Below are 15,376 nucleotides of genomic sequence, written 5' to 3'. Positions count from 1 at the left end.
ACTGTTTCTGTTCTTCAAAATGGCTTTTCATGAATCAAATACAGAAGATGTCAATCACAGGGGTCCAAAAGACAGACAAAAAACATGTAATGTATTCCACCATGGAATTTAATCAACATTTTAAGGTATTTTCTAGCTGTCAGTACATTCTGTTTTGCAGTTGGAGATGGCAGATACAATTATAACTGCAAGAAGTCTGCCAAAACTGAACAGACAGCACAAGCCCTTTTCTTGCACTGCACAGGCACCCCTCTAGTAACTGCAGTTTAGTGACCCCTGTGCATTTTAGCTCATCTGACAGAGACTATTTTGGATGGACTTGATAGTTCTGCTGTCACCAAAGTCATTATCAGCAGCCTCCTACTGCATTTCCTTAAGGATGAGCACTCCTAAAGAGCCTACCGGAAAAAAACCCAAAACTGCTAACTTTCCTTAATCACAGTTTTCTTTGTCTAAATGTGGCTTGCCTTGAAGTTTTAAATATTTAATTATGTGGAAACTTTGAAAGGAAGTTAATTTACAGTGATTTAGGAAATGGAGATAAAAACCCCTGGCCTACACTGAGAGCTTAAATCTGAAATGGTTCATTTTGAATAGCACCAATCACAAAATGAGACGCTTCTTTACCAGCAGAGAGAGGAAATTGTTTATGCAATTACACAAAGCACTGTGCAAGCTCCTGTGGGTGTCACACAAAGCTCTGGTCACTCACTGGCAGGAACAGGTGCAGGGGAACGGGAAGACAAACGGAGCCAGGGCCCCTCCCCGGGAGGCCCCGGCCACGCGGAGCTCAGGGAACGCGAGGAAGGGAACTGCTCCGTTTACACTGCCTGTGCAGAGGGGCCAGTTGAGCTGTGAGCACAAAAGTTTTCTACCACAGACACCAGGGCTGGAATCCTCTGACCAAGGCAGAATGATTTCATTAACATGGAGCTTCCTGTGAATTACAGAATCTGTGAGAGCAGGGAGATAGACTTGATGCTTTTTAAACACAAAATCCATGCCTGATTAACATCCCCCTGACTTTGTAATGCTCAACCTTATCTTCTACACCACGACAACCTTTTTCAGACCAAAACAGTGCCTGAGATCTCTCAGAGATGCTAAACTGGGTTTTACAAAGGCCCCAGCTGCTCTGCAGAACAGTTGCTCTGTGCCTTGGAAGAGCTCTGGCTGGAGACCGTGCGTTTCTTTACTGACAATTGGATCACTAAAAGTGCCTGAAAACACAGCATCTCATCCTTACTGCATGAAGTACGTAAGTTTGTGTTAAGTTAGTGATTTAGCCCCTTTCAATAAACTTCTAACTTTTGCTTGGATCTTCTGTGCAAAATGCAAGCAACACATGAGAAAAAGGAAGTAAAAATGAGTTATGCAAAAATAAAACATTGTTATCACTTGTTGACATCAGTGATTCAAAGATGTAGTGCATTGAGCAAATACAACCACTGACATATCCACATCCCAAGACTTTTCACTTGACACACTTCCATCAGTGAGACACTGAGGAAGATGGCTGCCAATGAGTCCCAAAGAGCAAAGCACGAGGACACTCATTTGGGAAGTGCCACCTCCACAGAACGAGACTATTTCTGTTGGAAGGGACTCCCAGCCACCATCCACTCTGACTCAGGGCTGGCCAAAAGTTAGAGCAAGGTGCCCCAGAACTTCAACTTATCTTTGGCAAAAATAAACAGAGATTTAGAGTCAACTGTGGCTTCACCAACTCACAAGAACAGAAGAGTTGAAGAACCAAACGTAATTCCTAGAACCATCTCTCCTTATGAGAATGAATGGCAAAAAATAGTTTTCCTTCTGCACCTACCAGCAAGACTATTGGTTCCTTCTTGGAAAATTTTGAAGGAATCAAAGAAAGAAGATTCATGCAAACCCAGCTCTGATTCAATTAGAGTACAAGCTTCCTCACTCCCCAGTATATGTTTAATGCAAAATCTTAGGAAAACACAAATAAATTCACTGCATTTTAACATTTCAATTATGCGGCGTTCCTAAAACAGATCTCTTATTTTTGTTAAATATTTTCTAGTACTAAACAAGTGCTTGTTACAATTTAAAGCAAGATGTATCAATTCAGAATTGTATCAAATCAAGATGTTCAATTACAGAATTTACCTTGAAAACTTAAGTGAAGTGATGACTAATTGAACAGGAAAAAGAAAGGTCAAATTATAAACCTTATACTCACTCCGTTCCCATTTTTTTAAAAAAAGTGATTCTTTACTTTTTCTAAGGAGCTTCAGCACCACTACAGAACAGCAAACACACTTTCAGTAGCTCGTGCATCTGGCTGAGCAGGTTTCAGGACACTGCTCCATGGACAAAGCTGCCCCAGGCGTGCCCCAGCCCCGAGACCACTGACCTCTCACTTGCTGCTCCAGGCTGAGGATCACTGCCACAGCCTGGTGGAGGATCAGCAGCTTCGTCTGCGGCTTCTCGCTCTTCAGGTGCAGCTGGCACATGCGGCCCAGCTCCTTGAACGCCTCGTTAATGTCTCGCACACGCAAGCGTTCCCGGGCGTTGTTGGCCATTCTCCTCTCCTTCTCTCTTTCTATTTTCTGCTCTGGGTTTAAATCCTCATCTTCGTTAGTACTGCTGCGAGAAAGGAAACGTAACAGGGTATTGAAATAACACTGGTATTTCAAACAAGTGATCCTGGTGCTGACTCCAAACTGATGAAGAATAAAATAATTTCCAACAAAGTTTTTGCTATTTTCTAATGCATCAGCTTATATAAAAACACATTCAAGGAATTTTCAATTTCATGTGCTTATTTAAGAGTTTTACTTTTGTTAAAGACCACACTGGCAAATTCTAGAACTACTTCTACTACTTCTAGAATTTTTCTTCTACTACTCAGTGCGGAGCTAAACAGTTGTATTTAGAATTCCTGAACTGCCTCAAATGATATCAAGTTGCACAGCCTTTTTTAATATAGGTTCATCCAATTTAGTCTAAAACCATGCAAAACCTCTGTTCTACTAAAACTAACACAACTAAATGCCATTGAGCATGTCTTAATACAGATTATGCTGCCTGTGGTTGCAAAAGTCTCATTGTTTACTGTTACCTCAAATTTCAATGGTTGTATCAGGCCTATCAGGCAGATCCTGAAGCATTTACCCAGTATCAGCTCCAGTTTTGTGTCTGTGGCTTAGGAAGGGACAAAGTGTTTCAAGAAGGTATTTAGCCACAGTGTTTCGCCTCACACTCCAGGTGAGGAGCTGGAGCTCTCCACTGCCACAGACTCACATCTAGACAGGCAGCCCAGGCCCAGGTACAAAGTATCAGTAATTTCTGACATTGTCCCATCCTCTGTGCGGGGCAAGGCCCTCAACCTTCTGCTGCTTGCTTGTACAGGCAGACATTAGGAATGGCACTAGTGTAAGGGAATGGACACTTGACAGATGATTTTCCCAACAAATCCTCTACCTTGTATTCAAACATAAGCAGATAGTATAAACTTTTTCTCCCTTTCAGCTGCCTATTGGTGTATGCAGTGCAGTAACACAAAAGCCTTGCAATAACTTTATCAAATGTAAGGACAATGTGCTACTGAGCATTATCAAAGCACAGATTCTCCATGTTATGTCAGCAACGCACCTTGTTCTGCCTCTGGAGGAGACCTTGATATCCTTCTGGGAGGACTCATCATCTGATTTCATGTCATCTGATGAGGGAGGTTCATGGATATTTTCATCCTTCTCCTTATGTTCAGACTTGATTTCTGTTGGACCTATAGCCACAGACTGGCTCTGTAAGCCACCTGACAGTGCTGCAAGCAACCAGAGAGCAGAGTGAGTGTCACAGCACTGAAACACTGGCCAGGACCTCAGCAGAGAATGGCAGTGAGGGGCCAGAGCCGGGACAACAGGAAGAACTAACAGAAACAAGAAATCCTGATGACACTGCTGTACTTGGACATGTGTCATGGGTTATAAAGCAATCACACTCACAGAGCAGCTTGATTGGTAACAGCTCAGTCTAAGGAAAACACTGTTTAAGACAAAAGGACATTGAGTGAAGAAGGAAATTTGCACCTGATGTCTGGGCTGCAAATTTAAGGGCAAAGCTGCACTGACATCGAGGCTTGGGTTTAGGCTGAATGTGCAACACCCCCTAAATGGTGCTAGCATGCCAATAAAGGAGCTGACTTCTGTTTTCTGCAGTTTACTTCTTCAGCTAAAAATGGAAGGAACTGTAAACACGAGTGTGGAATGACCTCCTTCCCTTGGCTGTTCTGAACTCTGGTCTCAGCCCACTCCACAGCTCTCCTGGCAAATGGGAAACTGGGAAATGGCTGCGGCTCTGCAAGTGCATCATGGCCCCTTAAGCTGGAGAAACGTGGCTGTAATGCAGCCTTCTCTTGAAATTATACTGGGAAAATTGAGGGATGTCCTCAAAATTGTTGCAGGAGTCCCTAACAATGATGTTATATCACACTTGTTATTAATTTTTTATTTTTCAACATTATCTATGCCCCTATCCCTTGCACTGATGACATTTTACCAAGATCTACAGCCTCACTGCCTCTGAACTACTGCATGCCCTGTCCAGCATTTAAGTGTGGCAAGTTACCTCTGTAGCTGTCTTGTGTTTTATGATTTAGTTCTGTGCTCTGAGCAGAAACTGTACTGGGAAGAACTGAATGGTTGCTGTTGAGGCTGACACCTTCTTCCCGGTGAGTCCCAACCTAAAGCAAGGCAAAGCAAATTTCTATTAAAGATGTGATTCAAAGAAATAGTCCAAAAATAGAAGTATAAAACACTGAAAGTATTTGCTGGATTAGAGGCCCAAGTTTAAATTCTTGCTGAATAAAAGAAAGATTTAGTTGATAGATGCTGTGCTGTTACACTGAAACACTTGATTAGACCTTACTGGACTGGGCCATGTCTCAAGCAGTGACCAGCCCTATTTGGAATAAAATAAGCCAGGTATCTAACTATTCTTACCACCTATTTTTCATCTATTCCTTCATAATACATCATGATTTAATTTCTGAGCAGCAAGCATTGAGATGAAGAGTCTTTTGAAAAATTCTAATTTTGCATAAACTTGAATTAATGGTACTTATGTGAGACAGCTTTGAGTGTGCATACCTAACCTGAAGAGGCAACTTGTTAAAAAACTGCTCCTCAATACAGAATACTGTCATCAACTTCTATTAAATAATGTTTGGTAGAGAAAAAAGGGGTAAAGATACACTGCCTGTATTTCAATAATTTCCATTTAAAGCTTCTGATTTCTAAAGGCACAAAAGTTCTTTAACATTTATAATATAACCAACATAATACAATTAAACAGTTAAAAATGAACAAAGACGAGGGATTCTACTATTATTTGTATAGTTACAAAAACTGGCTACAGATGAAGCTTTTTATTGGAACAGTAGCAAACATGTCAACTAGAAGATTAAGCCTTTAATTAAATAGGTTTATTGCCTGGAGTTACACATGAGAACCACTGTTTTTCAATAAATCCTTCAATCCTAGTAAACTGCTGAGCTTTGAATCCCTCTTGAGTAATTAATGCAGCTTTTACCTTTCATGTCTTAGTATGGGTTTTACCCAGAGAGAGATAAATACCCTTATGCAAGTTTATCCTTTGTTTAATATACACTTGTTCCTGTAAGCTAATGCACAGGAACAAAAAAAGAAAGGGGGAACCCCCCCTCCCCAACAACCCACAACTAATATCAGGTCATTCCGGGCTGCTATTTGTGTCCATTGTTCTGCAGAAAATCTCCTCTTGTATACTGTGGAATATCTGTTGCTATTTCAAGTATATTTTATCCTCCTCTGCGTGTAATAGGCTTTGTTTGTGAGAAGTTCTACTCTGGACACAGTCGGCCCTGCGAGCTCCTGCAAGAGTCATGAACTCGCTGGGAGGAAGGGGCTGAGCCTGGGTCTTTCAGCCTAAGAGACAACACTCTTTACAACTGCAACATGAAGCTCATTCTCACTCTCGGCTTCTCAAAACGGAGTCTTTTCCTAATTATGCTTTGCAGGTTGCGTGTTTTATTTTCTTCTTCTGGTCATGCTTAGTCCTAACACTTGAGGGTGCTTTTATTCAAGCCACAGACCATTAATTGTTTCAGGGCCAGGTTTGTTCCAAAATCTACTTCTTAAAAAAGGCAAAAATTTCTTAAAGCTATGTACAAACACAGCAGCTGTCAGAACCCTGGCAACTTTCAAATCTAGAGCTAATCTAAAGGCAAGAGATTAGCAAATCAGTTCTGATAAAGGCAGAGAACAGATGAGAAATAAAACCTGAATTCAAGTCCACGTTCCAAACCTTTGAAACCAAGATGTACAAATTAAAAGCATACAATTTAGATTAACAGGATTTACACAGAAATCTTAAGAGCTAAAATGTTACCAAACTGACCATAACAGTGATTTTTATCTGTGATCTATGATATACCAGAAAATCCAATCTGGCAAACAACCCCAAACAACATGACTTGCTGAAAGTCACCGCATCCCATGTGGAGGCCAAAAGCTCTGTTTGCCACAGTTACAATTGTACGGTGGCTACTTCAAGCTACCCAAGATTCAAGTATTTTAAACACTGAGTTCGAAAATTTGGTTTGCTTTCCTTTCCCTGGGCTCGCACTGCATAGAGAAAGGGCTCTCCCCATCTGCATTTCAATGGAGCACAACCTCGGGCTTCCTTTAAGTCTTCTGAAAAGCGTCCGGGGCCATTAGCTCGGCGGCGCTCGGAACAAACGAGCTCTCGACGTGTTTTATCGCTATTATTTGTAAGCGATTCCCAGTTAGGCGCTTTCCTAGCGCCAAGGGCCAGCTCCGGGGGCAGCGCGCTGCCGGCGGTGCCGCGGTGCGGGGATCGCGGCGCTGCGGCGGCTGCCGGGCGCTCCCCATTTCCATACAGCTGCCCCGCCGGCAGCGCGGGCTGCGCCGAGGCGCGGCCCTCGGAGCGCCGGCCCGCGGGACTCGCGGCAGCTCGTCCCGAAAGAAAACTAACTCGAGCTAATGCATCCTCTCCGGCGCTAATCCTGCCTTGTTTCCACGGTCTCTCCTCCCAAGCAAAGCTCACAGCTTCCCAGGCACACAAAATGGGAGACAAACGGAAGGCCGGGCTCTGCCACACCGCAGGCAGGCAGAGCACACACACAGAGTGGGGAGAACACAGCGGTGAGGAGCGAGCGACCAGCGCAAACACCGCGCTCGGGATGTGCTGTGAGCAGGGACCAGCGCAAACACCGCGCTCGGGATGTGCTGTGAGCAGTGACCACACCGCGCTCGGGATCTGCTGTGCAGGCACCCGCTCGGTACCAACGCGTTCCCATCACTGCCCTTTGCCTGCTCCCTCCACACAATGCCAACCCAACAGAGGTCTGGCATCCAGTGCAATCACAAAAAAACTTATCACTCAGTAACCCCAGGTTGAGAAAAACAATAGTCCTGTTACAAGACTGTACGTTGTTGTAATTTACCAGGTCAATGTATTCATTTTTATGCATTTCAAGACTTGTACACAGGACAATCTGCAGACCCACTGACATTTGCAAATTAAAAAAAACTCCAAACCTGAGGGCAGAACATATTTCAGTTGATTTAAGTGGTAACATTTGGGATCTGAAACCAGAAAACCAGTTAAGTATTTTAGGCAACTAAACAAAAACTAGACAAATCATGGGCAGTGATGACACACAACTGCATGTAGGAGAAGCGAGAGTGACACGTGGGGGAAAGGACATCTCTGTCCTGTTAATATTGGTTCTGCATCTCACACTTTAGTTTGGTTATTCATTTTGAGCACTTAGCACGGAAAGCTTTTGAGAACTGGAAAACAAAAATGCCACTGTTGGTCTGAGTCTTTGAAGTTTCCAAGCCCTACTAGCTGGTCAGTTTGGCTATGGTCATTAAAACCACTTCAGACAAGGTGTGCATAATTAAGGCAAAGAAAAGGGCTTTGTAATCAAGAATTTTACACTTCAGACAGCTCAGAGTTGTTCAGTGGGAGCATAATCTCTGCAGGGAAATAGCAACTCTGGAAGGGTTTGAGCAAGAGCAGAGGTTGGTGTTGGCAAAGCTGCTTAACTGGCCTTTCATGCTTCTACTGGAGCAGGCACAGGGCACAAAGAGGGAGATCACCAATTTTCTTAGATTCCTATTATACCTGAAAAAACCCTCTGACTTAAAGATTGAGTTTCATCCTTAACTGAGTTTCCAGGCCTTTTATTTATTTATTTTTAATCAGTTCAGGCTGTTCTTTTTCCATTGTATTACAATGACAAATAAAAAGCAGCTTGAATAAGAACAAAAAGTATTACTTCTTAACTTTTCAATAATACATGAAATAAAATACAAATCAACTTCAAAGGCCAGTTAGCAAATATTTGATGAGTTTGAGATATTAAAAATCTATTTGAATAAGTCTAATGGCCAGCCCAGCTAAAAAGAAAACAAGACCATTCAGAGCAAGCAGGAAATGAAGTCAACTAGAGTTGTAAAATAAATCTGGCTCAAAAATTAAGCAAATGTTAAAATAAAACCATGCCTGGTTACACTAATTACATAAAAAGGAGTTAAATTACTCATTTCCTAGCTCCTTCTGCCAAGATCATCATCTTCAAGGGAAATTAAATTTATTTTTTTTTCCTACTTTTTTTTAAAGAGCAAAAATGTTTTGTGCAAAGATCCCACCCTCCTTCAACAAGGAAGTTTCATTTAGTGCTGAATTCCAATGAACATTTCTTGACCCCATGTCAAACAAAACTTCAAAAATAGGTAATCACCGTTATCAATGTTGACATTTCTCACTATGTTAGCCCAATACTCATTATTTTCTTAAAATTTACTGGATGCCATCTCAAGTAAAGCAGTATTTAAATCCAGAATGCTTACAGTTCAGGTCGTGTGTCAAATCCTCTGCTCTCCTATTTACTATTTAAAAAGAATGCCAACCTAATAGTAAGAGTTTGAAATGACCTGGTTATTGAAGAAGAATTACCCCTGATACTTGGGGCAGTACTGCAATGCAGTCATCGCTAATAAAGCCCTGAGTCTGCAGCACAGCCAGATGTGCCAGCCCCTGCTCTGTACCTATTTCAGGACTCCATGCTAAGGCACGCTGAGCTCCTGCAATTGCAAATGATGTCAAAGGGCGCTCTTTGGGGACTGGGCAAGACCACAACTGGATGCCTTCTGTTGGAGCCAATTATTCTGATGTAACAAAATTAAGATTAATCCAAGACATTCTTTAGCTGACTCACTTTACAAGCCAAAACTGATCTGCAAGCTTGTTTCACCAACTGAGGATGAAATGTACAGCAAATTTTTTTGTTTTGTTAATTTATGCTTATTTCTAACAGACAAGCTTCTGTCAGTCAAATAATTAGACGAAAAATTAGGTCTGTATTACATTTCGACTACACAACTACATTAAACTAGAGAAGATCAAGGAACTTCTGTCCATTTTGGAGAGTCGTTTTCCACTGTCCCCTATTTTAATAAAAACTGAGTTGATAAAATATTTATCATAGCTTATTTAAAAGAGAAACTGAGATTTTTAGGTACATTTTGGCACTACTGTGTCTGGCTTAGCAGTATCAGAAGGTTCCTCAAGTCACAGAAAAAAATTGTCACTGCAGTTTCAGTCACTCACTTTACACCACATCAAGAGCAGAGGGGAAAAAAGTTTTCATTTGTAGGGCTAAATTTCAGCCTACCCTAGAACATGGTAGAACTTTAACAACATTCTTTAAATATTAAATCTCTGTAGGTACTATGAAAAAATTCAAAAGTACTTATGCACCACTTCTTTCATTACTAAAAGTAACTGTGAACTTGTATAGAAAGCTGAAGTTGGATGTGCATTTGGAAAGTACCCCCTCCTCAAAGCCCCCAAACACACGCAGCTTATAGAAAGCAACCAGTTCTTTTTGATGTTTACTGCAGTGGTCCTGAAATTAATATAAATGGATGTGTGACGTGCGAATGGGAGAGCCTGGAACTAATTCTGTTTTATAGAATACAAACCCTTCAGCAATTGGGGTACCTAATTATTTTGATGATAGGTGAAATTTTGCCTTGATCACACAGTACCCAGCTGTGAATCTGTTTTATAACAGAAAATTTCACAGCATGTAACTGGTCTTTAAAATTACGCTGTAAACATGCAAACACATGGCACCACTAAAACAAGCATGTTTTTAAAAGCTCTTTTTCCTTTAAGCATTTTAGAGAAGGAGGGAATGAAAAGGAAGAAAAAGGGAAGTGAGCAATGCTACAAATAGATTTGTTTACTGTGTAATGCTTTTAGCATATTTCTGATCTATAAAAAGCTCGACTACATTTTTTCAGAACAGTTCACATTTTTAAAGAAACTAAGAGATGGATTGAATTATTTCACCCTTCTTGGGGATTAATCTGAAAGTAGTTTCCTTTTCATTGTTACTTACACTACAGCTGTGCTCAAACTCCTTTTCGTTTAGAAAAAAAGTTTAAATTTTGAGCCTGCGCACACTATGGTTCCACATTCCAACAGCTTCCTCCCAGTCCTCTGCCAGCATCTGCTATTGAAGACTAGTTCCAATTTACAATAAACAGCTTTTCCAGACCAGAACACTTGAAATTCAGTCCTTCTTGACTGCTTTTCCCATTCAATCTCCCTATTCACCATTTCAAGGAGAAAATGGTTCTGCCAATTATTACACATCTGGAAAAAATGCATGTATAAGCTGAAACGCTCTCAGCAGAAAGTTTCAGCTTTCTGCATATGGTCACAGCAGGATTTTATGGGCCATTGACCAGGCCAAAGTCTAAGTTTTCCCATCTTTTTCCTCCCCCTCATTTCTGCCCACCCCCACTCCAACATTCTAATTGGAAACCCATAGCAGGTGCAAGCTGTCTGCCATCTTTTCCTCCACAAGAATCTCAAGTGGTTTCTTCCTGATAAATATTAGTCTTAGAGCCCAACTCTGCCTCAGTAGGCTCTACAATAGTTTCAGTGCATTAGCTGTAGCTGCTTTGCATAAACATACTCATGTTTTATAACATCATTACCATGGATGCTTGTCTGTTAGCTGTCACAAGGCTGGATGCTCCATAGTTTGAGTTCAGGCTTCCAATTGGCCCATTGTGGGATGGTCCCAACAAACTATGGATGTCTCCATGGGCAGCTGACAGGCTTGTGGAAGGCCCCACAGCGTGGTTCCGCAGCACATGGATGGCATCATCGAGTCTGTCCAAGCGATCCTCCATCCGGGACTGCTGTGGGGATGCAAGAGGGACAGGAACACCCATTACTGAATAAATCCCCAGGCTCTCTTACCACAACAGTCTAGCTCGGAGGTATTAAAGACAGAAGATGAAATGTTGTATCAAAATAGTATCAAAAGACTTTGAGAGCACCTACCAGCACTACAAACAAACAGGAAAAAGAAAATATTATCTGGAGATTTTGTTCAAGATAGCATTCATTCCACAAATAGGTGGCAGCTTTGAAAGTGAAGCTTATTATAAGGTTAATGTTACTCAGCTGCTATTGTACTGCATGAAAAGAAAAAAAGGAATTGCTACAAAATAAGCTAATGCAGGACAAGAAAGAATGATCATAAAATCAGCCTCACCATGCTGGAAACAATTAAGAGAGGCAGTGGTTTTTTGAGAATCTGCATTACAAAAAAAAAACTGGACAAAACTTCAAGTGATCATTTTATAAAATGGACCTTCAAACAGATTAGGTATTTCAGAAGTAAAAGCGAGTTATTTGTGTTACTGTCGAAGTCTGTCTTAAAATTACTTTCTTTTAATTACTTTCTTTTATTAAAAGGAATACCAAAAAAAATCCCAAAGAAAAACCAATTCTGACACTGCAGCTCTAGAAACTGAAATAGCAGGATGTTGGAGTCAAAAGATGGGTCATACACTACACTAATTTAAGTTTTTAATGGGGAATCCGACGGAAGCGTTAATTGAAACACAAAAAGGCACCATCTAAAGTGAAATAGTACCTCACAGACATCCTTTAAGAAGGACATTGCATCTTGCAAATGCTCGTGAAGTTGCTGTTCAACTCGATTTTTCTGGCAAAGTCAAGACAGAACAGGAAGCAAAGCACAGGTTAAGATTAATTCAAAAAAGAGGTGAGGAAACAGCTGATGTGCATGTCAGCAATAAATTGTTAGTCAAGTTAATGCAACAGAGATCTGATTATATTAAGATAAGAAAAGGCTAATATTTAATACTGCAGTTATGTTAGGATTCTAAGATGTACATAACAATTATATTTAATTGCAAAAATATTGAAGAAAAGAAATATGATTTAACTTATAATTTATTCTTGTTAGGCAGAAAAAAATAGAAATTACATCTGTGGAAACTAGAAATATTAAGCAAGTAATCAAAACCTTCCCTCAATTTTTCCCTGTTTCCTTCCCAATATTGTATCGGAAATGTAAGAAGGAAGTCAGTAACTGAAATCCTCTGCTGAATCCTCAAAAGAAGAAAATTTACAATGCTGTAGATTACTGCCTGTGTGTTTTTCTGTAAAATGTTTAATTAATAAATGAACATTCCCAACAACAAATAATAATTACAAATAAAATGTATTAATACTTTAATAACAGTGTAATGCAAACAAGCCCTAGAGACAGCCATTTGAGGGAGAGAGGGGGAAGGACAAGTAAATGCGGAGGCATGAAGTCTTTATCTTTCTCCAGACTGAACTTTAGATAAGAATTAGCTATGGATTTGTGAAAAGGTACCAGAATCTCATAACAGCGCTTTAGCACCAGCTGTCCTCAGCACAGAAGCCTGATGCCCAAGGAACAGATGGTGAAAGACACACCCTGCACGTCTTATATTGTTCAACTGAACAGGCCATTTGTTAGCAAAGAATTCATTTGTAATGCTATCCTACTGTTTCCTTTAATGATATGCAGGATTTATACAAAACCAAGCCTTCAACTCCTAAGGAAAAAGTACTCTGTTGCTTTCAACAATTCTTACCAAGGAGTGTAGAGAGTTTTCATAGCTGGGAGATGAGGGGGCTTGTCCTCCACTCCTCGACCACTGACTGGCACCTGTCAAAATTGTCTAGGTTAGTGCACAGATTTACACAGCAGAAGTGGGAAGCAGAGACTGTATTTCTCAACATAATTAAACCCAACATATTCTGCATAAAGGTAAGCTAACATATGGGTATACAAAGGAGGACAAATTCCTTCATTCAAGGGATAATTTTCATATCCTGGCATCTGTAGGGTTAGGCCACTGTCAGTGATAAAAGCGGTGACATCGTCTAAGTACTTCAACATTAAAAAGTGGACTAAGTACACACACACCATATTTGAAATACCTGCTTCTGCCTGTGTCACCATAAAAGATCTGCTGAATTCTTCTTCAGATTCTGTTCAGTATATGAAGCTGCATTATTTTTTTATATTGTTAAAATACACAACAAAAATATTTAAAGTCGTCAAATAGGCACCAAGTTAAGAGTAACTGGAGAACCATTTTTATGACACCCCTCTACTAAACACAAAAACTTAAAACTGGATCTAAAAGCTTTATCTGGTCTAGTTATGTACCATACCATTTTAGATTACAATGCATTCCAAGTTCAGAAGAGTAAAAACACATCTAAGTCATTCCCATTTGGTATTTCAGATATACTTAAGGTAAATCACAGCAGAAGAATCATCGATTGTGCAACAAATTGACAATTAAATTCATATTACCTATACACTTCAAATTCAAAAACATAGCCATTCTAATTTGACATAAATATACCTAATTATCATGTAAATTTTAAAAATAATTAGATGTGAAATGCAATAACTAATAAAGCAGTACTTTTAACACAAAGCCTGAAGTAGTACAACATGCATTTTTCTCACCAACTAATAATGCATTTTTTATAAAGATACTACATGAAATTCTATGGCCATTAGAGACAGCTTCCTTTCAGCCATACAAATGTAATAATAAAGCAATTACATTAATAAATTATGGATATACAATCCAACGCAGCTCATTAAAGGAAGAGCCTGTGGGCTTGTTCTTTCAATAACAGCCAGAGCTGTGCGTCTGGAAAACTGGGAAAAGGTTTAATAACATTACAGTTCCTTTGTTCAGAGAGCTGCAAGTAGTTACCTTTTAAAGACAAGGTTTTATTTAACAAAAAGAGTACAGCTTGCATAGCTATTAAAATTATTAAAATACCTAAATATTTCCTTTCTAATTAAAAAATAATAAAAATCTCCTATTTCATGAAAGTCCAGAGCTGCCATAATTGTGTTGGAATTCTCTTTTAAAATACAAAGAATTCAGTGAGTAAGTTTCTAATTACCGATTTTCACTTCCCACAACAGCTACTCTGGGTCTGGACCTGTAGTCTCTGTCTGCATTGCTGTCATTCCTGAACTTGGGAATAATGTTTGGAGTCCCACTTATTTTTGCATAACCATTAATGAAAAAACTAAGGAGCATTTTGGTTCGGCACAATGTTCAAATTTTTCCTGGCTCAGAGATCCATTTTTAGAGACAGGACTGTGGTCAGGAGCACTCCTGGTATCAGAACTCAGAGTACCACTCCCTGCAGCACAGCAGCAGCTCATGATTAAGCAGGAAGGTGGCCAGGTGAGCAGCAAGCAGACTGAAAGCCTGTGCACCTCTTCCAACACATTTGTTTGGGGGCTTTAACTGAAGAGGGTCCTATTTCTATAGTGTAAGCCCAGAACAAAATTGTGAGTGGGGCATCTCACGAAGGAGACAAAAAGAAAAGAAGGGAGGGAACATCCAACTCCTCCTGTGCAATGCCCAACCCAACTGTGACCTGCAGCTTTCAGTCACACCTCGCACCGCCGGGGCTCTTCCCGAGCGGTGGCACTCTGCCTCCATGGCTGCAGGTTGCCAGATGGCACCGATTTCCTGCTTGCCTCATTCCACTCCCCCTCCTAGAAGTTTGTGCATGAAATCCACCAATTATGTTAAAAAGCATCCTGGCACCACAAGCCCTGCAATTAACAACTGCAGCTTTTAGGGCAGCATCAACACAGCAGCATTAAAAAACAAATAAGCCAGGCAAGTGTTAGGATTTACAGGGGTCACCGACAGCAATCACTGCAGTATTGTTCTTACCCCTAGTCTCCCCAACACTAATCCTCTGGCTCCCCTTTCAAACACACTCAGAGCTGCAGAGGCCTGGCTTTGCATCCTCAGAACCCACCAAACCTCCTGAATGCCTCTGATCCTGCAGAAGGATTCTTAAAATACCGAGGCTCCCACCATTCAGATCCCTATATAAACTTCACATGTGTGTACACAATCATTAAAACTATGCAAGATGCTCAGCTCTGGGCATGTTTATGTAAAATTAGAAATTAAAT

General features: G+C 40.5%; 1 protein-coding gene across 16 annotated transcripts in view; it reads right to left on the bottom strand.

The window, feature by feature from the left end:
* The window catches only part of TCF12 (transcription factor 12), a 160,653-nt gene that overhangs the window by 4,514 nt on the left and 140,763 nt on the right, over nt 1-15,376 (bottom strand). For 8 of the 16 annotated variants that reach the window (XM_041468951.1, XM_041468952.1, XM_041468962.1 and 5 more), the window contains 6 exons: nt 12,996-13,069; nt 11,999-12,070; nt 11,049-11,255; nt 4,597-4,711; nt 3,622-3,793; nt 2,381-2,613 (listed from right to left, as the gene is read on the bottom strand). In XM_041468951.1, the coding sequence (XP_041324885.1) occupies nt 2,381-2,613; nt 3,622-3,793; nt 4,597-4,711; nt 11,049-11,255; nt 11,999-12,070; nt 12,996-13,069 (873 nt within the window). Of the gene's footprint in view, nt 1-712; nt 938-2,380; nt 2,614-3,621; nt 3,794-4,596; nt 4,712-11,048; nt 11,256-11,998; nt 12,071-12,995; nt 13,070-15,376 lie in introns of all 16 variants that reach the window. The other 8 variants (XM_041468955.1, XM_041468960.1, XM_041468956.1 and 5 more) reach the window with 6 other exon arrangements.

Source organism: Pyrgilauda ruficollis, unplaced genomic scaffold (genome assembly GCF_017590135.1).
Source record: "Pyrgilauda ruficollis isolate IOZ18807 unplaced genomic scaffold, ASM1759013v1 scaffold23, whole genome shotgun sequence".
NCBI lineage: Eukaryota > Metazoa > Chordata > Aves > Passeriformes > Passeridae > Pyrgilauda > Pyrgilauda ruficollis.
Note: the sequence above shows the minus strand (reverse complement) of the source record. Positions and strands in the feature narration are given on the sequence as shown.